The 23,113-nt window shown below is 48.1% G+C and overlaps 1 protein-coding gene and 1 long non-coding RNA gene across 6 annotated transcripts; one reads left to right on the top strand and one right to left on the bottom strand.

The window, feature by feature from the left end:
* Positions 1-1,399: 1,399 nt before the first annotated feature.
* Positions 1,400-4,727, bottom strand: LOC143695722 (uncharacterized). Of its 2 annotated transcripts, XR_013185239.1 has the most exons (3): positions 4,389-4,727; positions 1,734-1,867; positions 1,400-1,556 (listed from the first exon to the last, which is right to left on the bottom strand). It is a non-coding gene; the product is annotated as an uncharacterized LOC143695722 (long non-coding RNA). The 2 variants fall into 2 exon arrangements; XR_013185238.1 differs by having other exon boundaries at positions 1,400-1,867.
* A 384-nt stretch (positions 4,728-5,111) lies between these two features.
* BRPF3 (bromodomain and PHD finger containing 3) lies at positions 5,112-22,905 on the top strand. Of its 4 annotated transcripts, XM_054648980.2 has the most exons (13): positions 5,121-5,249; positions 5,373-5,425; positions 10,099-11,501; positions 12,473-12,629; positions 13,122-13,253; positions 14,123-14,251; positions 14,595-14,907; positions 16,000-16,266; positions 16,421-16,898; positions 17,954-18,051; positions 18,658-18,755; positions 20,177-20,331; positions 20,623-22,905. In XM_054648980.2, exons 3-13 carry the CDS (start codon positions 10,117-10,119, stop codon positions 20,804-20,806), a joined length of 3,396 nt encoding a protein of 1,131 aa, XP_054504955.1. In that variant the 5' UTR covers positions 5,121-5,249; positions 5,373-5,425; positions 10,099-10,116; the 3' UTR covers positions 20,807-22,905. The 4 variants fall into 4 exon arrangements, with proteins under 4 accessions (XP_054504957.1, XP_054504955.1, XP_054504954.1 ...); XM_054648982.2 differs by lacking the exon at positions 5,373-5,425 and having other exon boundaries at positions 5,112-5,249; XM_054648979.2 differs by lacking the exon at positions 5,121-5,249 and having other exon boundaries at positions 5,286-5,425.
* The last annotated feature ends 208 nt before the right edge of the window (positions 22,906-23,113 follow it).

Below are 23,113 nucleotides of genomic sequence, written 5' to 3'. Positions count from 1 at the left end.
CATGAACCACTAAATGGGAATGCAGGGTATTTCTTTATCATCTTGCCCTCCTTCAAAAGGGGATAGGTAGACCTGAAAGTCTTCTGTCTCAGTAATGATGGCTGAGGGAGAAAACACCTTCACAACAAAGGAATGTACTGAGCAGTCTGCTGGTAGTTGAGAAGGGACTTGGATAGTTGTAAAGAATAATTTAAAATGCCCTTTGGGAATGTCTGAGCAGAGGACAAGCATGAAGAGGCACTGGGGACATGTGATACAAATAGGTGTGAGAAGAACCATCGTGAGCGTAGCCAAGTGGGGTACACAGATTCTGCAAACATCAGTCTCACCTGTTTTAGGGATGCACAAAGGCCCTTCAGCATCAGTCTTTCTGCTGAGTATGTACCCAGTTTCAGGGACTGGGTTTCTTGGTAGGTTTACACTTACCCTGAATGCTCTGAAATTGCAAGAGCAATCCCAACAGCTGCTGTGTGGGCTCCATGCTCTGGTTTCATTCATTCACCCACCAACCCCATAGAGTGACAGAACACTGTGCAAAAGGATTACCCAATACCCCAGCAAATGTGGGGAGCAGGTGCTCTGTAAGCCCAGGAACCCTGGAGGTGTATGTATATTTGGTTTTTTGTGGTATGTATCATCCAAGAACTCAAAATAGACAGTAGAAAATGTAGCAGGTTGGTAGTGGAAAGAGTTTCTGTACAGAGCAACCATCCCAGCACTGCTGTGGCATCTGAGGACGTGTTTCAATGAACAGCAAGGAGCCAGGAGAAGGGAGAGGTGGGGGGAAATCCTGTTGACATTTCCTGAAAGGAGTTTGAAAAACACCTGCTTGACAGAGTCAGTGACTCAGGACAAGGCTGGGATCCTTCAAAATCAGCACCAGAACCAAGAGGGGGTGTGTGACCCTGACAGACTCTGTTGAGTCAAAGCAGAAATTACCTCATGCAGAGGTGCAGGCAGTGCCTGGTCGATGACTCACACTGACACATCATTCATGGACATTCCTTTCATTACCAGTATAGTTTACATGCTTAAAAACACAAAACCAAGAGATAAAAATCCCTCAGCCATTAAGTGGTCCAAAATTCCATAAATCAGGCCAGTCAAAAATATGTTTGCTGTTTGTATTAAGTTTCTATGATACAAATTTACACAGATACATGGATGGAATTTTTGTGCCTGTTTCAGATAACTTACAGATGTCTAACTTGGAATACTATTTACTCGCTATTCTTACATTCATTTCTGACTTACAAGCAACTTTTTTAATTTGGAAAATAAAGCCTTCAGAAACAATCTTTCTTTGTAAGTTTGACAGCTAATTAGGTCTGTGAAGTTGCAACTTTATGGGGCCTATTTGTTAGGTACTTGCACGTGTAAGTGGGAAAGAAAAAGCAGATGAAGGAATAATTATTTTATTTTCTTAAGAGATGCCACAAAATTAGAGGGTTTTTTAAGAGAGATAATAGTAGCTGTGTTTTGGATACCACCTAGAAACCATTCAGTGCACAATTTGGAAAATTTCCACAGCCTCTTAGGAAACTACTTATTTTATCCTGTAGGAAAAAGACAGATTATCTGTTTTTATATTTAACATTTTCACATTCTAGGTAGCAGACTAAACAAATAATGTTCACGTTTTAAGTATGTGACAATGGGAAAGAAGAAAAACACAGAAAATTATGAACATGTCTGAGAACTCCAGTGAGATTCTGTACAAAGGATGGTAGTACCTTTTCATATTCCCATGTCTTGCTGTTGCCTGAGCAACCAGGGAAAGCGTTCCTTATCCTCTGCATTTTTCCTGTTTCGTGGGTCAGCAGAGTGTTGGCTGGAAACGTGATTCTGGCTGTTTTTCTTTTCACAGCTGAGAGAAACAAGACACAAAAGACTGAATGAAGATCAGAATAGCCACTATTAATTTGCTTTTCCCCCAAAAGGATGGGCACTGGCTGCACTAATTGTACTTATCATGGAATCATTCAGGTTGGAAAAGGTCATTGAGATCATCGAGTCCAAATCTACACTGAAAATGTCACAGTTTCCAGGTGAAGGTGGTTTAGGGGATGTTTTGCCTGATTTGTCTCTACAAGGCCATTTTCTGAGCACATGAGCTTACACAGCTTTTAATGTGATGTTCAGCTGGTGCTGGCTCACAGCTGATTCAGGCAGCTCTCCTTTTTTGTTGGAATGCACTCCATTAAATAATACTGAAGGGTTGGTATATTTGCCTCCCTCATTGATTTGCTGTTACATGAAAGTGAGTTAACTTCTTTTAGTCAGGTTTGGCTGGAAAAATAAAAATTCTCCTGCCATAAACCATAATTTCAGATCTGTCTTTAGAACATTTCAACTGAAAAAAAAAATGTTTTAAAATTAGAGGACATTGAGATTAAAAAAATAAGGACCACTGAGGAGGTAGTGCTGGGTACTTGTGTAACCTCTCTGATGTGAGTGAGGCTGAAGAGGGTTATAAATATGTATATAAAATTCCAGTGAAAATACAAGGCAACTGAGGCTTATCCCTTTTGAGATATCAGGTTTTAACCTTTAATGCACAAGGGACCTGTTTAGCAATTGCTCTGATTTCGGCAATTCTGAAGAAAACAGCAGCAGAACAAACAGCCAAAGAGAGATACAAACATAAGTCAGTTTTGAGGCTTAATAAATCAACAAAGAAAAAGGTCAGCTCTCAATTCTAAATGGTGCTTCTCTTCCCCTTTTAAGTATGTCTTATATGCTTGAATAAACATGGAGAAAATTGTAATATGAATGAAGGTGCCCAGCACTGTTTGAGGTGTCTTGGCTGCTGCTTTCATTTGAAGCAACTAATTTTGCACTTGCACCCTTTAAAAACTGGGACAGCAAAGAAATTGAATTAAGCTGTGCCTCTGGGATTTGAGAGGAGTTCAGAACGTTTTTTCAAATAACACATTAGTTCCACAGCTTTGATATAAAACAAAATGATGAATAGCTTGTTTTGATGTTGTAACACATGGCACTCAGTCATCAGAGATGTCTGGACATCTCTGTGCACAAGGCATCCCACTGTTCTTAACAGGGAACCTAACATGATTATAATAAGCTAATGCCAGTGCGAATTTAAGAGTATAAAGTTTCAAAATTGAGGTAAAAAGTTAAAGAGTTTGCAAAAGTTGGTCATATTAAAAAAAAAAATAAAAAATCAACTAAAACCCAGTTAAAATTCCCACATAAAGAAGAAAAATCACAGAATGGTCTGGGCTGGAAGGGACAAACATCTGTTTGCAGTCCCTTGCTGCAGGACACCTTTCACTAGAGCTCCATCCAACCCAGCCTTGAACAATTCCAGGAATGTGGCAGCCACAGCTTCCCTGGACAACCTGTTCCAGTGCCTCACCAGCATCACAGAGAAGGATTTTTTTCCTATTACTCAATCTAAACCTCCTCTCTTTTAGTTTGCAACCATTCCCCCTTGCCCTGTCCCTACATGCTCTTGGAAAAGTCTCTCTTGATCCTTGCTGCAGGCTCCTTTCAGGTACCAAAGGGCTGCAATTAGGTCACCCCAAAGCTTCTCTTTTCCAGGCTGAACAAACCCAGTTCTCTCAGCCTTTGAAGTCGTTCATCAATTATTGAAATTATTTTATTTACTGTTTAACCAGGAAGCAAATGCAGCTATATGTTGTTTTAGGGTTTGTTTTATCCTTCATGGTTAGGACCATACTGTTATACAGCTGTTCTTTTGAGGGTGAGATCCTTTGTAAATCAATGAGAGTACTGGGACTTTATTTTGAAATCCTTGATGTTATTTTTCATGCGAGACCAGAATAGCTTATTTCAAGTTTTGATACATAAATAGTAGACCTGTAAAAAAAATACACCATATATACACAATATATACTTCAAAGGTGGTATGTAAAGACTGTTCAGCAGTAAGTAACACATTTCCCTTTGCTTTTAAAGCTGCAGCAAGCTCTGGTCCAACCTGAGTACTCTGCAAAGCAGACTATCACAGACTAGATGCTCTCAGATTCCATGGTTAACATACGTTAAGAGACAAAAGATCTCCAGCTGGACCGTAAATGAGGGAAAACAACATTCTTTGCTTCCTTCTAAAACAGTTAATTCTATAAATTCAGATGGTGATATTATGCAATACTCTGCACGGAGTGGGAGGTGGAACACACATATGCTCAAGTATGTGGCATGCTCTATAAAAAGTAAGTGTGGGAGCCTCTGCAATTCCTATCTCAATTCTTATCTCAGTTGCTAACTTAACTTCTTGCTTGTTCAAATCCCCTCAGTCCCTCTCTCACTGTCACTCCAGCCTGTCACACTTCTGCATGTGAAGAGGCCATCTGGACCTGAAATATTGGTTTACAAAATAAATACAGGCTCTTGCTATTTACATTGTTTGATGTTGCTTGTTTAGACTAACTGTGGCAGGCCAAGGTTCTCTGGGAGTGTAGCCGGGTTGGACTCTGGCACCTGACCACGCTTCAGGGTGTTTCCTGGGACCCCACACCTCCTGCAAAAAAAACTGGGCTGCAAAATGAAGACACCCCAAACGAGCCAGGGACAAAAACCCCACCTCATGTCCCGTGGCCTGACGGCTCCCAGCTGCGAGGTACCGGCCGGGGATGGGCCCGCACGGCTGTACCCGAGCTCCCAAACCCCAGCCCCGCGATGATGCGGGGGGCAGGCGAGGCCCGCTCCGGCCGCCGGGAGGCCGCGGCTCCCCGGTGCCGCCTCGTCAGCCACGGAGGGGGACTCGGACAGCAGCGACCCCCGCCTCAGCCATGAGGGCAGCGCGGAGGGACCCCTCGCCCTCCCGTCACCAGCAGCCCCCGGGGGCCTCCCGCTCGGCGCGGCCCGGGTGTGGGAAGGCACCGGGGAGGGGCGGGCGGTGCCTGCCCGCGGGGGGAGCGGAGCGCGGAGCCCCCTCCCCCGCCTGGCCGCTGGCTGCCGCCTCTCCCCGCCGCTCGGCCGGCCCGCGCCGCCACCGCCGCCTCCATCTTGAGCGTGTGTCCCCTGCTCCCCCCCCGCCTCCACAGCACCGAGAGCGTCGGGGGCGCTGGAGCCCCGGGGGGGAGCGGGGGGGAGGTGAGGGTGGTGGGGGGCGAAGCGGCACCGGGGCCGGAGCGGCAGCGGCGGGAGCAGCGGCGGCAGCAGCGGCGGCAGCGGCAATGAGGAGGCGGCGCTGAGGAGGCGGCAGTAGCCGGAGCGGACGGAGCCGACATCTTGTGCCCTCCCCTCCCGCCGCCGGCTGGGTGAGCCCGTCCGCCCCAGGGGGGAGGGGAGGGGGAGGCGGAGAGAATTAAAAAAAAAAAAAAAAAAAAGGAAAAGGAAAAAAAAAGGAAAAGAAAAACAAAAACAAAAATTCCCCCCAAAAGGAGGCGGCGGCAACGGTGGAGAAGCCGCGGCAGCGGCGCGCTGAGCCGGCCAGGTAAAGCTCTGCGCGGGAGGCCGCGACACCCTTCCTTCAGGGGTCTCTCCTCCCTCACACACCCCCGCGCCGGGGTCGCGGGAAGGTGACCGGGCGGGCGGGAAGGAGCTGGGGGAGGCCGGTGCGCCGCAGCTTGCGGGCCTCTCCCGCGTCCCTGCTCCATCTCCGTGCGGCGAGAGCGGCCCGCGATCCCTCGCCGAGGAGGGGGCAGCGGCGGAAAGTGGCCAGGGACGGGGAACGGACAGCGCCGTGTCAACGGGGCCCCCCCATTGCCGCCATCTTGGCCCCCCCTTCTTCGCGGCGCGGCGGGGGCGCCGCCCACCTTCTCCCACGCGATTGGCCCAGGCGGGGCCGAGCGCACCCGCCGTTAGCCCCGCAGAGCTTCGCGTTGCTATTGGCGATGGGGCTGTGATGGATGGCGGCGGCAGCCAATGGCCTTGCAGCCCTGCGGCGCTCGCGCTCTCTGGAGGCTGTGGCAGCTCTGTGGGGAGAGGTGGCCGCGCAATGGGCCCAGAGCGCGGCTCCGTCCCGCCGCGGTTCATCGCCTTCTCCACCTCCCCGGGACAGCTTAATTTCTGTCTGAGTCCCTGCTCTGCCTTGGCTCAGATCCCTGGCTGCTACCGGAGTTCCCTGCGGGATAGCTCCTGAGAAGGGCTCCCGCCTTTGCCTGACAGCTGAGGGCATGTCACCGTTCCCTCAGTCGCTGTTGAGATCTGACACCGCTCATGGCGCACCTTATGTGTCGCTGAGCCCTGACTTTATACCTGAAACTTCATCCACAGCCCGTCTCGCACCCTCCCCATTCCGAGGGGAGGGCCTTTCTCGAGGCCTGTGCATCTTCCATGCTTGACTTGGTTACAGCAGTGTCAGGGCATTGGCAGATCTCAAGGCATCGAGATCTCTGCATGTGCCAAGGCAAGCAGCTCTGTGACATATGTTGGGAACCGACACATTTGATTGTAGGCATCAATGTGGGTGTGAGGAGCATAAACCCTTGGCAGGTGTGTGAGGGGACCATGGGCAAGCACAGACATGGCAGGAACATGAAGGGACATGGTGGAGGGCAGCAGGAGTTTTGCTGATGTTTGGCTGGTGAAGGTGCAGAGGGGGCTGCAACTGTTTCAGGTTGTTTCTTTCCTCTGGCATCCATTGATTTTCTCTTACAGATGTGTTTTTTAAATAGCTACATGGGTGTCTGTTCCCCATTGCACAGCATTGGGTTTTAAATCCCAGTGGCTGCACGGAGCTGAGTGGCTGCTGGTGCAGGAGAGCAGTGCTGAGGAACATCTCCAGACCTCATGTTTGGCTTGATGTCCTGAAGAGGGGCAGCCTTTGGTAACAACAAACCCCAAACTCTTTATGACTGTAGGTCTCCTGCAGTGCGAGAAAAGTATTTCTGACCCTTGGAGATGGCCAAGGCAGCGTTGCATGGGTGGGAATTACAGTCTTTCCTTTAGAGGACCCACTTGTGTTCAGTATTCCAGGCTATGTGTATAACAGAGGCCTATACTATGATGTTCTTCCATACCTGTTGATCTCTTTGTTTTTTTCAGGGGAGCTTTAGCCCCTTTCTAGTAAATTTACATACCCTGATGATGGGCTTGGTTTTTCAGTTGCCTGTTGCAGTAATTGCCCACAGGTGTGAAAGCTGCTGCTCAGGAGAATCAAACCGCTCCTGAAGGAGCTCCTGGGGTAGAGTTAAATTCATTCCCAGCAGCTCTATGAGTTGTAGCCACCTTGTTTGCTCAGTTGTGCTCACTGGGAGCTTCACCCCCTGCTCCCATTGGAATCCCCAGTAGAAATGGGTGATGGGAGCTTTTTGGAATGCCTTGAGCACATTGTGGCAAAGGGGTGTCTGAACTTTCTACTTTCACATCAGCAGCCTTTGTCTGTGGCAGGACAGAATCAGCATGGGCTGAAATATCATTTAACCCTGCTCATGTTGAGTATCTTTAGCATTTCAGTGTGCACAGGTACCATTTACACAGGGGTTCCTTATTATGTGTAGCTGGGAGGTGTTTTCAGGTGTGCAGAGGGAATCAAAACATTCCTAGGTTGCTGCTTAGAAGTTTCTGTTGTAGACAGCAGCAAGGTCGCAGTGCTCAGCTCAGTTGTCTGAGTTGATTTCAGTGCTGCTTTCAAGGTATTTTGGAGGTGTCTCTCCTAATATCCAGGTGTATGTCTCATTTCAGGCACTCAGTTCTCGCTGGCAGCAATTTCCATGCCATTTTAGGTGCTTCTCCATAGTGCTAAGTAATTGTGTGTTTTACAAATGGGTTGTTTTATGGCAGTTGGTTGCTGTGGTGCAAAGCCCACTTTGGGGTAATTTGTCTAGAAATACACTGATTGTTCCACTAAAGGAACTCTGCATGCTTGTTTTTCCCATTAACAGATAAAACAACTGTTCCTTCAGGTGCTTGTTTCACTGAAATTTCCTTGTCCCTCAGCATTTCAAGCAATTGGCTGTTACCTCATTTTTCCTGAACACAATATTAATGATGTATGTGGGCAGCTCATAATAATTACTTTATCCTCCATATATATTTTTGCTTCCAATATCCTCTTTGCTTGTACCAGCCTGAATTGTAACAGAGCTTTTTGTCAGCAGGATTTTCTTTTGTTTTTTTTTTAATTATTATTTTTATTTGATGATCAAGTTACCTTTATAACCTCTTTTTAAAATTATTTTCTCCTACTGATTGAAGCCATTGCAGTTCAGCTAGGATGAGTGCAGTTGGGTGTCTGCAGTGTGTGGATCAAGTGACTGATTAAAGTTTTAAGGCAAAGGTTCCACCAAGATTTGTGGTACCTATATTTGCAGATAGAAATTATCATCTTTTATTTTACATGTGGGGTAAAATTGATTTTACAGGGTCCATCCTTATGGGTGGGCATACTGAAATTGGCACCTGCAGCTTATTTCTGTGGCTGCAGGGAAGAGTTTGGAAATCTTTCCCAGAGCCTGTTTGTTTCTTAAGGCACAGGTGGTATCATGGCTTAATCTCATGGTTCACAGAACCTGTACTTGAAAAAGTATTGCTTCTGGAATTTGCTCCTTTCTGGAATAAGCTTGGACTTCTTGTAGGTCCTGGTCCTGTGAGATGCTGCTTGCTGTGGCACACAGTTGAGAGTTTCTGGAACTAGGTCCTTCATGGAGCACAAATACTGCATTGGCTGAGTACAAATTGTGGGTTTATGGTGTGTTTCCTTGTCTGTGGGTCCCCCAGAAAGGAACTGGATGTGTGGATTGCTTTAAATAAGGGTGAGGTGCTGCTTCAGGCCTCTGCATAGCAACAGATAAGCTCTGGGCTGGCTTATCTTCTCACAGAGAATTTACATTTGCTTTTCTTTGTCTCCTTTCCGACTTCTTTCAGCCTCAGCTCGTTTATTCCCATAAGTCATGTTCCCATCCTTGACTCTGCCCTTCTCTCTTGCGTTACTCACTTGGCTTCCTCTCTGCTTTCCCTCTTTGCCAGCTCCCTCCTTCGCCCTGCGATCACCGAGCTGCTGCCACCGTGTCTGAATCCTCCCCCAGACCCTCTCCCCAGGCTTCTCCTCTGCTCCCCTCTCACAGGCACCTCCTTAATGTCAGCAGCCGACTCTCAGCTAATTATCTGCCTTGCTGATTAGCAGTTTGTGCGGGCAGAGCTGGCTGGGGCTTTTTGTTAAGGCTCTGAGCAAGTGCTGTTTCACAGCTCGTGGTGCTGGGAGCTGTCTTGCTGCTTTCCTGCTTGTAGCCCCATGGACTCTCCGTAGCCAGGTGGCTCAGGTGGATGAATGGGAGTTGTGGCTCCAGAGGGGCTAACGCCAGAGCTTGTAAGTCCATTGGGATCCATGCTGCTTGTTGCCTTTTTTATCCCTCTTTACTTCCTCGTGGAAGAGCAGAAGGGATCCACATCTTGTCTCTGCTGCATTGCTCAGTTCATCCTCTGGTTCTGCTTGTGACCCTTGACAGAAGGAAAAGCAAAACTGGAGGATGATTTTTCATTACAGGACTTTTTTGCATCTGCAGTGTCAGAATAGAAGGATAGGTGGTGGCAGCCCTGAGCTGTGGAACCTGGAGGAGCTCCCTCCTGGACTGAGGGAGAACCATTAGTTTTCTCATCTGGGGGTGACAAAAAAAAAAAAAATTAAATTGGAAACTGCATTCATAAGACCCAAATGGTGCATTCCTTTTCATCTGGAAAACAGCACATTTGGGGATATAAATGAAAAGTCACAGGCAAAAGAGCAGAGGAGAGCTTGTTGGTTTTTGTGAGCTTCATATGTGAATGGTGCAAGAAGATGTGAAGGGTGTTGTTTGAATTCCAGGGGATCTGAATGGTTTGCTGATCTAGGTGCACAGCACACTGTTTGTATATCGTGCTGTCAAATGATTTTGAGTTTTTCTCACTGGTGGTGTGGTGGAATGTACATCTGAGGTGCAAATAGAGGAAGTTGGAGGGTGCCGTGCATTGCTCTGATACACATTGCAGGAAATGGCTGATATATCAAATACCTGCCTGTATCTAAGGTATAAAGACTCAGTTACAACTTCAGAGCAACTTCAGAGCCTGAAATTGCTGGAGTCTGGTAGAAATTCTCTCTACTGCAGCACTGAGTGAGTTTTTCAGTCTGCGCTGCTTCTTGCTCGTCTCCTGTCTCACCCTGTCCTGTGTCCTGTTGTGTCCCAGGGTCTCTGGAGCACCGGGATGAGGAAGCCTCGGAGGAGGTGCCGGCAGCACTTGGAGGGGAGGCGTTCTCCCTCGCCCTACAGCCTCAAGTGCTCGCCCACGCGCGAGACGCTGACGTACGCGCAGGCCCAGCGCATCGTGGAGGTGGACATCGACGGGCGCCTCCACCGCATCAGCATCTACGACCCCCTGAAGCTCATCACCGAGGACGAGCTGACGGCCCAGGACATCACCGAGTGCAACAGCAACAAGGAGAACAGCGAGCAGCCCCTCTTCACTTCCAAGTCTAAGAAAACACCTTCCAAAGGCAAGAAGAAGGAGTCCTGCTCCAAACATGCGCCAGGGATATCTTTGCACTTGCCCCAGCCCAAGTTCCGTGTGGTGGACTCCTTCAGCCAGCCAGATGCTCCTCCCCTCCCTGCTGCCTACTACCGGTACATTGAGAAGCCTCCCGAGGACCTCGATGTAGAAGTGGAGTATGACATGGATGAGGAGGATCTGGCATGGCTGGAGATGGTCAACGAGAAGAGAAGGGCTGATGGTTATGGGACAGTTTCTGCTGACACTTTTGAGCTGCTGGTGGATCGGCTGGAAAAGGAGTCATACCTCGAGAGCCGCAACAACGGGGCTCAGCAGTCCCTCATCGACGAGGATGCCTTCTGCTGCGTCTGCATGGACGATGAGTGTCACAACAGCAACGTCATCCTGTTCTGTGACATTTGCAATCTGGCCGTGCACCAGGAGTGTTACGGCGTGCCCTACATCCCCGAGGGGCAGTGGCTTTGCCGCTGCTGCTTACAGTCCCCTTCTCGCCCCGTGGATTGTGTCCTTTGCCCAAACAAAGGGGGAGCCTTCAAGCAGACCAGTGATGGCCGCTGGGCTCACGTGGTCTGTGCCATCTGGATCCCAGAGGTGTGCTTTGCAAACACTGTGTTCCTGGAGCCCATCGAAGGGATCAACAACATCCCTCCAGCTCGGTGGAAGCTCACGTGCTGTATCTGCAAGCAGAAGGGCATGGGAGCTGCTATCCAATGCCACAAGGTGAACTGTTACACTGCCTTCCACGTCACCTGTGCACAGAGAGCAGGTCTCTTCATGAAGATTGAGCCCATGAGGGAGACCAGCATCAACGGCACCACGTTCACCGTGCGCAAGACTGCCTACTGTGAGAGCCACTCCCCTCCTGGCACGGTGAGAAGAGGGTGCCCAGCTGCTGGTGGTGATTGGCAGGAGGTCACTGTGAAGGAGGAGGAAGAGGACGAAGTCAGTTCTGGCCCTCCCAAAGGGTCTGTGAAGAAAAACCAAGTGAAATTGAAGCAAAAGATCAAAAAGGAGCCTGGTGACGTGACCAAAGGGCGTTCGTCCATGCCCGTGGTGACTGTTGCACAAATTCCATCTTACAGGTGAGTGTTGCAGGTTTAGGGAAGGAGTTGGACAGCTGTAGCTGAGCAGGGTCTGTTTTAAGGGCTCAGTCCCTCTCATTGTTGACCTTGGAAACACTGAATCTTCAGTCAAGGCTTTAGCAATAACTGTTTTCAGAGTGCTCTGCAGCATAACTTGTGGCTGGGTTTCTTCTGACTGTCACTGTGGTTTCTTCTGAGTGTCACTGTGGTTCTCTGGCTTTGCTGAGCAGCCATCCCAAGCTGTTGTGTAATGCAGACTGTGTGGTGGTCCCTAATGGCAAGCACCCATCTACCATGAGGGCATTTTTAAACTACTTGAGGCATTACAGGTTGGTAGGCAGGTAGGGGGCATCCCACTATTAAAATTTTTGAGATTTCATTCCATAGTTTCTTAATTCCTCCTTTTACTACAGAGCATGTCAAACCTGACAGTGTTGCAAGCAGCTTTGACTTTGGCTGTATTTTTGTATTTTTCTCCCAGCTCTCCCTCATGCAGAACTAGGTAGTGCTGAATTTTTGTTTGGTGCCTTAGGAAGTGTGTTGATGTGTCTGTTTTAACAGATAGGCTGATAAGGCACCATGTGTAAGATAAGAATGGCAAGAAAAGGTTAGAATAGGTGATCCATTATTCTTGGACTCCTGTCAAGTTAATTTCCAAGGCTCCAGATTAATAACACCAAACTTAAATGGCCCCTGGAAGGTTCTTGACATGGGAATTAGATTTGAAATTAAGGCTTGGAGCTGAATTGATGATTTCATACTTTGTGCTGTGGCAAGTGCTTGGTGGGACCCTCCAGTGTGGAAAGGAGGCACATCTGTCTGCATGTGAGGAGATCCCAGATTGTCCCAGTTCGTGTGTACTGCAGAGTGAGCATTGACACAACACTGCAAAGCTTCATCAGGAGACCCCAGGGTCCCCAAAGCCACGATTGCTTTGCAGCTGGCTCCATGACACTCTGTGCTTCCTTCAGGCTGAACAAGATCTGCAGTGGGCTCTCCCTGCAGAGGAAGAACCAGTTCATGCAGAGGCTGCACAACTATTGGCTGCTGAAGCGGCAGGCGAGGAACGGGGTGCCCCTGATCCGGCGGCTGCACTCGCACCTGCAGTCCCAGAGGAACGCTGAGCAGGTACCCACTGCTCACAGGGCAGGGCTCCCAGCCTGCCTTCCAGCAGGAGCTGAGCTAACACGTGGCTGGGGAGGGAGCGAGGGGGAAAAGATCAGATTTAAGTCTCTCTCGGTCTCCTCTTGGTGCGCTCATGCCTGAGGAACTGAGTTCGTGCTTTGGGCTGCTGCTCCAATGCACAGAAAAATCCCAGCCTCTGTAATAAACTTGGATGTAAAAGCAGGGAGGGTGTAAATGAGCACACACTGAAGTGTGTTCCCAGGGTGAAGCTGCAGGATAATTTGGGGTAATTTCACTGGTAAGGTAGAATCTAGAAAAGCTGATGTTCTCTCTGTTAGAGAGCTAAATGCTGGAGGAAGGAGGGGACATGGCCTGAAGAAGAGCCAAGGCAGTAAGAGGAAGACTCTGAGAGCAATTCCCAGAGGATTCCTAGAGAAAGAAGGAAGCACAGGAAGCCTGTGGTGTTCTTTACCTCACCCCACTTGTGTTTTGCAGAAGGAGCAGGATGAGAAGACGAGTGCAGTGAAGGAGGAGCTGAAGTACTGGCAGAAGCTCCGGCACGATTTGGAGCGGGCTCGGCTGCTCATCGAGCTCATCCGCAAGAGGGAAAAGCTCAAACGGGAGCAGGTAGGGAGTTCTGGCTGTCCAGCTCCTGCTCTTAACTTCAGCCCCATGCAAGCTCTCTGTGATTTTGGGGAAAAGTGTGATCTTTATCTATATTCATTCTCTCATTGATGCAGTCTTGTTGCTGAGCACATCAAATGCAGTTTGCTCTGTGTAAACAGACTTGCTTACCTTTGTTACTGAAGTGTTGACTTAATGACATAACAAGTGATTATAAGATCAAAGAAATGAAGATGTTAAAGGACAAATAAATACTTTTATCTTGTTCCAGTCTTCTTTGAATAGATTTTCCTTGCAGGAGATTTTCAGTGCTACAACTTGTTTACTTGAAATCAAGCAGTCTTAGAGACTTCCTAAGGGATAGAGGGAACTGTATTAGGAATTTGCAGACATCTAACCACTGTTGTTTGGTTTCTGCCTTGAAGTCTGAGAGCTTGTGTCTTAAACTTTGTTTTTTGCTCTCTAGTCTAATTATGGATGTTGTTGTTCATATAAATGCCTGCATACTTTTAGTTTTTATATAATGTTGCTAATTAGCAAAATAACAATATCTTGAGGCAGGGAGTTCTCCAGGATAATTTACCAGGCATGAAAAGCCTGTTTTCATTTTTAATTGTATCCTGGGGTTTCCTCTTGTTTTGACTTTGTGAGATTGAGTAAACAGGAGCTCCCCATGTAAAAGGATTGGACTGGGCAATGTACATGGAGAGTGCAAGGAGTTTGCCAGAAGTTCTACAGCAATGCTGGCCTGAGGTTTCCACCACTGAGTAAAGCTGGGGGGATGATTCAGAAGAATCTGGAGGGAGACACTACCCATAGATCCTGTTCTCAGTGAGTTATTCCTGGACTCCTGTCCTGTGTTCTGTTGCCAGGTCAAGGTGCAGCAGGCTGCCATGGAGCTGCAGCTGACCCCGTTCAATGTCCTGCTCCGCACAACCCTGGACCTGCTGCAGGAGAAGGATGCTGCCCAGATCTTCACAGAGCCTGTTAACCTGAACGAGGCAAGTCCCTTTCCTAGAGGGGCTTAGTGGGTTGTAGATGAGATATTGCTGGGCAGAAGCACAAACCACCTTGTCTCAAGCTGCTGGTGGACTAAAAACTATCTCAAAAAGGACTCATGATGTGTTCAGGACAAAAAAGGGTATTTTTTTCTGAAAGTTTAGCACATTTTGGATGAGTAATGTTTTGCAGAGCCAGGGCATGTCTGCCTTGCCTGGGTGACACAGAAATGAACATCTGTTGCTGCCCCTTGCCAGTGGAAGGGGCATTAAGAGTGCTTGTGCTGGGTGCGCTCTGGTTGGCTAGTAAATGGTTTTTGTAATTGTACAGGTTTTATATGTTTAGGTTCCAGATTACCTGGAATTCATTTCCAACCCAATGGATTTTTCCACCATGAGGCGGAAGCTGGAGTCCCACCTGTACCGAACCTTGGATGAGTTTGAGGAAGACTTTAACCTTATAGTTGCCAACTGCATGAGGTATAATGCTAAAGACACGATTTTCCACCGAGCAGCTGTCCGGCTCCGGGACCTCGGGGGAGCGATTTTGCGTCACGCGCGGCGCCAGGCCGACAGCATCGGCTTTGACCCTGGCGTGGGGATTCACCTGCCTGAGTCGCCCAAGCCCCACGACTTTTACCGCTTTTCTTGGGAGGATGGTGAGTCATGATGATCTGTGGGGTTTTTTTTGCCCCTCAGGCAGATCGTAGATTTAGTTGTGAGCATGTCGTTCAGCCTGCATGGAAATTGTTCTGCAAAGGAGGATTTTCCTACCTGTCTGTTTACCTAGGCACGTATAGAACTCCTTTAGAACCCCAGGGAGTGGGATTCAGGTGAGCTGGGCACTCTGAGCTGGGTGCAGCTTAGCTCCAGCTCTGCCAGTGCATGTCTGTGTTGGCAGAGCCTTGCAAACTGCCCATGCTCTTTGATTTGTGCCAGGAATGTCATATAAACTCTTTTTTTCACTATTTTAAAGAGCAGTGCAAACTTGGGTCTGGGATTTTTTACTCTGGGGAAAGCTCATATATTTCATTGTAAACTGGCAAAATGTGCAGCAGCTGGGTTAGATGGAGCACTGAGGGCTGAAAGAGGGTGATGAGGGGGGAAGGTAATGGGACCTAAGCAATTCTTCTAGCTGAGACTTTCCATTCCCAACACAACCCCATCATTCCCACAGCCCTCTTGAGATGCAGCTCCAAAGCATTGGTTGAGTAACTTGGCTAAGCTTAGTACAGCCATCAAGCACACAGAGCTTGCCGTGTGCCATCTGGCTCCTAAATGTTGAAGGCCTCTTGGGTGCAGATGGACAGTCATGATGAAATTTGTGTAGGTGTTCAGCTGTCTGTCCTGCTCCAGTGGATGCCAGCCCTCCAGCAGAGCCAGAGGAATGGAAAATATGTTACATTTTGGCCGCTTATGTTTGTGGTCTGATTTTGTCGTTTAATCTGCCAATGAAATAGGTTTCTGACAATGCCTAGACCACAAGCTGTTCTGTGTGGGGTGCAGACACGTCCTTTCACTGTTGCCCCTGGGGCAGTGACAGGAACTGAGGGACAGTGCAAGTTGAATCAGCTGCTTTTTATCCAGAGAAGGAAGAAGTCCAGGCTCCAAAGTCATTGACTGCTAAATCCCCAGGCTAAAGCGATCGATTCGTGGACAGCATCAGAGGGAATGAGGCCTGGCACTGGCCCCAGATGCTTCTCCACGAAGCTTCACTCCTTCCCTTCACTGTTGCCCTCTCTTTGCTGCAGTGGATAACATCCTGGTCCCGGAGAACCGGGCTCACCTGTCTCTGGAGGCGCAGCTGAAGGAGCTGCTGGAGAAGCTGGACACGGTGAGCACCATGCGCTCCAGCGGCGCCCGCACGCGGCGCGTGCGGCTCCTGCGGCGCGAGATCAACTCCATCCGCCACAAACTGGCCCAGCAGCAGCAGAGCAAGGCCCTGCCCAACGGGGACGCTGTGCCACGGCACGGGCTGGACACAGCGCCCAGGGACGGGGATGAGGAAGGGGACAAAGGTGAGCAGCGGGGTTTTGGTTCCAGGTCTCTAGTGCTCGTCAGCAGTCAAAGCTGCTGTTTCTCCTGTGACTTTAGTGAAAGATGGGGATGGCTGTCGGTAGTTTTGGGAATGATCCTTGCCAAAAAGCTCAAGCAGATTCTTTGTTCCTTTAGGAGATGGTGCCAAGCTCCCATACCCTCCGACCCTGGAGCCCACAGGACCTGCACCCACCCTCTCAGAGCTGGACTCTCTGCAGGACCCTCCAACACTCAAACCCATCAGTGACAGCAGGTCCCTGAACCAGCTGCAGAGGAGGATGGTGTCAGACAGGGAGCTCTTTGACAAGAAGGCTCTGCAGCAGGAGAGCCAGGCTTTCCAACGCCTGCTGTCCAACAACGGCCTCAACGGCCTGGCCCTGCCCCCTGCAGACAGCCCGGCCAGCCCCGCCCTCAGCAGCGTGGGCCGGCGGACATCGGTCCTTTTTAAAAAAGCCAAGAACGGTGTGAAGCTGCAGAGGGGTCTGGAATGCTCCCTGGAGAACGGCGAGGAGCACAGGCAGGGCGGGCAGCACTCACCCCCCTGCCCCGACGGGGAGCGACAGGCACGGAAACGCTCTGCCCTGGGCACTGGGCTGGTGTTTGAAGCCTGCAGGTGAGTGCCCAGGCAGAGCTGTTCCTGAAACACCTTCTGTGTCTGAGTTAATCTCTCTGATTCTGTTCTTTGACTTCTTAGTTCCAAACCCAGCCCAGACTGTTACTTGTGTGTTGACTCTAAAACACAAAAAGCTGCTGAGTTTTCATCCTGTCCTCTTAGGCTGCAGGTCCCAAAAGCAGTGCTTGATTTTCAGTGATTTTCAGTGGGTGTGTGTTGTTACACTGCTCTTTCTCAGTGCATGCACATCCTCTCTGCTGATGCAGTTCTTGGGAACCAAAACTTGGAAAAACTTGAATTCAAATTTTCAGTTCAGCGCTGCAGGTAAAGCTGAACTTTTACCACCTACTAAACAGCTGCTTTCTTCCTCTCAGAAGTTTGAGCAGAACTGGGCACTTCAAACATGACTGAACAGACTTAAAGCAAGCACCTGACATCTTCTGATGTCTTGTGGATAACTTGTGCAATTATTCTATTTAGGAGCAGCTGTGTTTGCTACTTTTTCTCCAGTCTTTCTTTTCCAGCACCAAAATCACAATAGGTTGCTTATTATAAAACTGTAAAAGAAAAAAAAATTACAATGAGTGAAAAAATATGATTGCTTGAGGTGGAGGCAGTCCATTTTCTGAAATGTTTGTAGTGAGAGGGTGAAAGGATGTTCAGGATATGGGCTGGCAAAGCCCAGTTTCATACTGGGGTTTTACTGGGGGGCTGCTGTGTCATCTCTCAAGCCTATACACAACTGGTGTAGCCCATGCAAGCTCCAGGCATCATTCCATCAGCTCTCAGGTGTGAAGTCTTCACTGGGCTTCTTCCTCATGTTTACAGCTGGGTTTCTGTGAGGCCTTTCCCTGGCTCATGGTAAAGCTGGGATGATGTCCAGTGTGCTTACTCCAGAAGAGATCACATTCTGCACAAGTATTCAGTGTTCTTTTCATGTCAATGTTGCACCAATGCAGTTAATTTTTGGGATTTTAACCCAGTTTGGGGAATCCATTGTCTTTGTTGTCCAGGATAATCTGTTTTCTCCTAATGCCCTGCATTTTTCCTGACAGTGGTTTGGTGCCTCCCAAGCGGAGCCGAGGGAAGCCGGCTCTTTCTCGGGTGCCCCTCTTGGAGGGTGTGAATGGAGACTCTGATTTCAGTGGTTCAGGTGAGAATTGCTGCCAGCACCCCCTGCTCTGCACCCACCTGAACCAGGGGGAGCACATCTCAAAGCACACCAGGGGCCAATCCTGCACAGACTGCCCAGGCTGGCCCTGCCTGGGCACTGTCACCTGCTTTGTTACAAGTTTAGCTTATTGCAGATAACATTTTCATTAATGGAGATTACTCCTTTTCCAGGACCAGGACTGGCCCATTTCATATCCATGACCAAATCCATTGTGGGGCCATTTGGTTGCAGTGACTCAATCTGATTAACATTTCTGTATTGAAGAGTTCATGTGAAGCCACATGACCCATGATTTCGGAGGCTGTGGCTTTGTCTTAGTGCTGAACCTGACTGTACTGACAGAGCACAAGAAAGGCTGGAGTTTGGTACATGCTGAGTTTTATCATAAACACCCAGTTCCTATAGACAGAAACAAGTAATTTTCCTTTCTGTCCTGTCAGTGTGCTTTAAGTACGAGAGTTGTTCATCTGCTTTAGCTGATTGCTGCTGAGATGAGGCCTGGGTGAGGTGACAATGTGTTCCTTGTGTTTTCATAACCCTCTTGCTGGTAGCAGCTCCTAAGCTCTGTCTCCTGCTGTCCCTTAGGCAGGCCTCTCCTGATGTCCTTTGAGAGCCAGGCTGAGCTGGAGCCCCTGGAGCTGGTGTGGGCCAAGTGCCGTGGTTATCCCTCCTACCCTGCCTTGGTGAGTGCCCTGTGGCTCCCCCACAACCTGACCCTGCAGCTCAGGCAGCCCAGGACACAGTTCTGCTGTAACCAGACAGAAAAGGGAAATTGCCAAAATAATGAAATATGTGCTTTTTGGTTTTCTCCTTTCCCCTTTGCACGGTGAATTTTCCCTGTGCTCGTTGTTTCAGAGCTTTCCAGAGGATTCATAAAACTTTGGTCTGTCATTGTCAGGGGTAGGAGCTCTTTCCTCTCCTCTGAGGAAAGTCATTCAGTACTGTGGGGATGAGAAGACCTGAATTTTACAAATGCAGGCACCAGGTTCTGCTGCCTGCATTTTCCTGTTTGGTGAGCACAGCTCCATCTGTAGGTGCCCAGCTGGCCCTGTCATGTCCACATCCTCTTGCAACAACCAAATGTTTGATTTAAATATGAGCATATATGCATGTCCCTTGAATGGTATTTCTTACTGTCTGTCTGCCTTTGGGTATTTATCTATTAATGCCACCAAAAAGGGCAGATTCTGCTGGAAGTGTCACCTTCATCCATGCTCTTACTCCAGGTGGAAGCCCAGAAGAGGGAGCATCCATGGATCAGCCAAAGCAGTTTTAGTTCTCCACATGGCTACAGCCAGAGTTAAACTGTGGCTTAGAATGGGTTTAACCACTGAGACTGCCTCCAAAAAAGGCTTTTTCTGTAGCAGCCTGTTGTGGTGGCAAAGTGTCTTAATAAATTCCTACAGATGGCCAATGTCAAAGCCAATCTACTTTTTCAAGCCCTTAGGAGGGGGAGAACAGACTGAGTATTGCAGGCACCCTCTGCTGTTTTCTTCTCCTGTGCTGACATAGCACAAATGTGCACATGGACATTTCTGCTTTATAGGGGGAGAACTGATGTATTTGTTGTGACTTATCTTCCAAATTACTGTAGTCTCTGTTCATCTGGCTTGATGGAGCCAGCACTGCTTGTCAACTCTCAAAATATTTGGCCTGGTTCTGATCTAATGCAGTGTAAATCTGAGCAATGCCACTGATGTCAACTGAGTTGTTCCAGAATGGAGCTGTTGTGAAATCACATTTGCCTGTGGAGTACAGCAGGAGCATTGCATTTATTTGGAGTTCTGTGTGGGGGAGCAAAATCCTTTGCTGAACAGAATAATGCTGAGTTTGTGCTGAATTTCACATTAGTGTGAGTGCATTTACAGCCACACAAAACCACAGACACTCATTTTCCAAGATGGGGTGCCTGGCTTTGGGACTGACTGGCTTCCCTGCCACAGGGGAAGCCTCAGGCTGAAATTTTTTTAGAAAACAAGCAATTCTGCTTACCCACCCAAAATAGCCTTAATTTGTCTAGCTTGGATACACTGAAAGAAGAATAATGCATTCTGTTCATTGCTTGGAAGGATTTTGTACTGATTGTCCCCCCCCTTGTCCCCAGATCATCGACCCCAAGATGCCACGTGAGGGTTTGCTGCACAACGGGGTCCCCATCCCTGTGCCCCCCATGGATGTCCTGAAGCTGGGGGAGCAGAGGCAGACAGAGGCAGGAGAAAAACTCTTCCTTGTCCTTTTCTTTGACAACAAGAGAACCTGGTGAGTGTGTGCACACAGCTCTGTGGTGAGAGTGTGATTTAACGTGATCTTTGGGATTGGGAGCACAGAGGGATTCTGATGATGTTAGATGGAAATTGGGGAATTGAAACATGCAGAGAGAAGTCTGTGCTCAAAAGGCATTTTGGCTGCAGGGGCTTCTTCTATGTTAAATGCAGGGATTTAAACATCTGTCCCATCGTTGTGGGGCAGTGATGATGAGTAAATACACCACGTGGGTTTAACTGCTCCTGGGCAGGAGGTGACAAGTCTGTGCCCTCCTCTCTGCTGCAGGCAGTGGCTGCCACGGGACAAAGTCTTTCCCCTGGGCGTGGATGACACCGTGGACAAGCTGAAGATGATGGAGGGACGCAAAACCAGCATCCGCAAGTCGGTGCAGGTGGCCTACGACCGAGCCATGATCCACCTGAGCCGAGTGCAGGGGGACAACCCCTTCATCCCAGCCACCTACCTGTGAGGTGGGGCAGCCCTTCTGCCCCTCCACAGCTCCAGCTCCCTGCACGGCAGAGGGCAGCACCTCCAGCAGCTGGCAGCACGCCTCGGAGTACCCTGAAATGTGCCAAAAACCCCCTTGTCCAGCTTCTTCCTGAATGTGTCTTGCTGAAGAGCTGGCAGGAGATGAAATGTAGTCTACAGGGAGTAAGGTAGGTAGGAAAAGCTGACAGGTGCCAGGAGCCAAGGTGAGTTGCTGCAGTGAGCAGAGCACACAGCACTTGGATGTTGGGGCCTCATGCACCGTCCTCTCCTCTCCTGGACCGCCAGGGTTTTGAGTCGTCAGCCAGTCCCAGGTAATTCCTGGGAACCTGGCACCCCCAGGATTCTTTACAGAAATCCCAACTGGACTTTCTTGTGCCAAATTTACCCTAACCATCATTGGCCTTTTCATTTTCCTTTAAATGGCATTGTCCTGTCACATGAAAACCGCACAGAATCATAGCTGGGAGCTCTGATTGTGATTCTCCTGCCTACCTACATTGTGTTTTCATGTTTAGATTTCTCTCATTGCATTTAGAAAAGCTTGAGATTTTGGTAACCTTCCCCCCTGCACAGTTTCATGCACAGATGCACAGAGCTTTAAAGATGAAAATCAAATTACCTGATCTGTGTCTATATGTATGTCTTAGAAATTGATTTTGTAGTTTCACATTTCAGTTCTGATTTCTGTGACTCTGCTTGTTGCAGTAACATTTCATATCATGACTTAGCACAGTACCTAAGAAAAGATAACTTCCTTTTTTTAAGAAGTAATTTTGGAGGTGTCTGTTGAGCTGGAGCAGCTCTTCAGGCACTGAGGTTGATCAGGGTTGGAGGGAGATGCATCTTTTGTGTTGGTTTATGCACATTTGGTGTAAGGCTCCTCTTCCTTTTTTCCCCCCTCCTCTTTTCTGTCTCCCTGTTTTCCTCTGCCACATTTTGGACTGAAAGCAAGCACTGACCAGAGCACACAACCCTTCTGCTGTTTCACCTTCTCCCACACGTGCACATCCTTCCCTGGTGTGTGGGTCTCCAGTGTTGTCATCCAGGTAAACCCAGACAATCCCTGTTGGTTTGGGTTTGCATTGCAAAAAAAAAAAAACAAAACAGGGACAAACTGATGTTTGGGAACTTGGTGACTAAATCTTTTCTATTAGCCAAGGACTTTATGATTTCTCTGATCTCTTCTGTTGCATATCCCTCTTTGCTTTCCCATTTTAAAGAGCCAAAGGTGCAAAGCAAGATTGTAGATTGAATATCATCATTTTGCTTTTTAACTCAGTATTTTTAAATTATTTTTAACTTTTTCATACTGAAGAGAATGTGGAGTCAAAAATAATAATAATTAATGATAATGAATAGTAGGGAGTAATCACTGCCATTTCTACTTGCTCTACTTTTTTAAAAATACCACTTCTTATACATTGGGGCATGGAACTGCATTTGAAGGAATTTTAAGATTCCTTTAACATATAGAGATGGGGCATAGGAGTTTGTAAAAATATTAATAGTGATAATAATGCCCATGGAGTGTGGCTAGGGAAGGATGTTGTGTATATAGCTGTAAAATGTTCTAAATTATTTAGACCTATTGTCACCATTCTTGAAGTCCTCAGTTGTGTTGCTGGGTCTTTTATATGCACACAGTGTAATTTATTTAAAGGAACATACACTTTTCCAGGTGGTAGCTCAGCTGTGGACTAGTGACCTGTGTATATGTCTTAAGGTCTTGGGAGTTGGTCTTTTTTTTTTTTTTTTTCTTGTTTTTTTTTCGTTTTGTTTGGTTTTTAAATGAGTTTAGAATTTGGATTGGCTGATATCCTGTTGTTGCTACAGAACCTAAATGTTACTGTCAGTCTGCTGTAAAGCACAGATTGCTCTATTTATTGTAGAAAGTGAGTTTATTTGCTTTCTAGAATTGTTTATATCAGATGGTATAAGAGAAGTAATAAGAAAAATCTATGCTTGTAAAGAAAAAAAAAGCTAATTTTACCTACTATAATCTGACTGTCTGAGACTATATTTTCTCTCTGAGAAATAAATGTTCTAATGTATGGAAAAAAAAAAAAGCAAAACAACAAACCACCACCCTCAGAAAGAGTTCTTCCTTCTAATGTTGTCCTGAAATCCAGAACTTACTGTGATGGTTTGAATTGTCCCAGTGCTCCCAGGTGCAGGGGGGCAGAGCAGTGACAAGGAGGTGACACAGGGAGGGGTTTCTTGTTCTGCCTCCACCAGGTCCTGTGTCCCTCCCCTGGCTGCTGCGTGGAGAGGCCCCATCTTGTGCTGG

Source organism: Agelaius phoeniceus, chromosome 25 (assembly GCF_051311805.1).
Source record: "Agelaius phoeniceus isolate bAgePho1 chromosome 25, bAgePho1.hap1, whole genome shotgun sequence".
Lineage (NCBI taxonomy): Eukaryota > Metazoa > Chordata > Aves > Passeriformes > Icteridae > Agelaius > Agelaius phoeniceus.
This window is presented reverse-complemented; position numbering and strand designations above follow the sequence as displayed.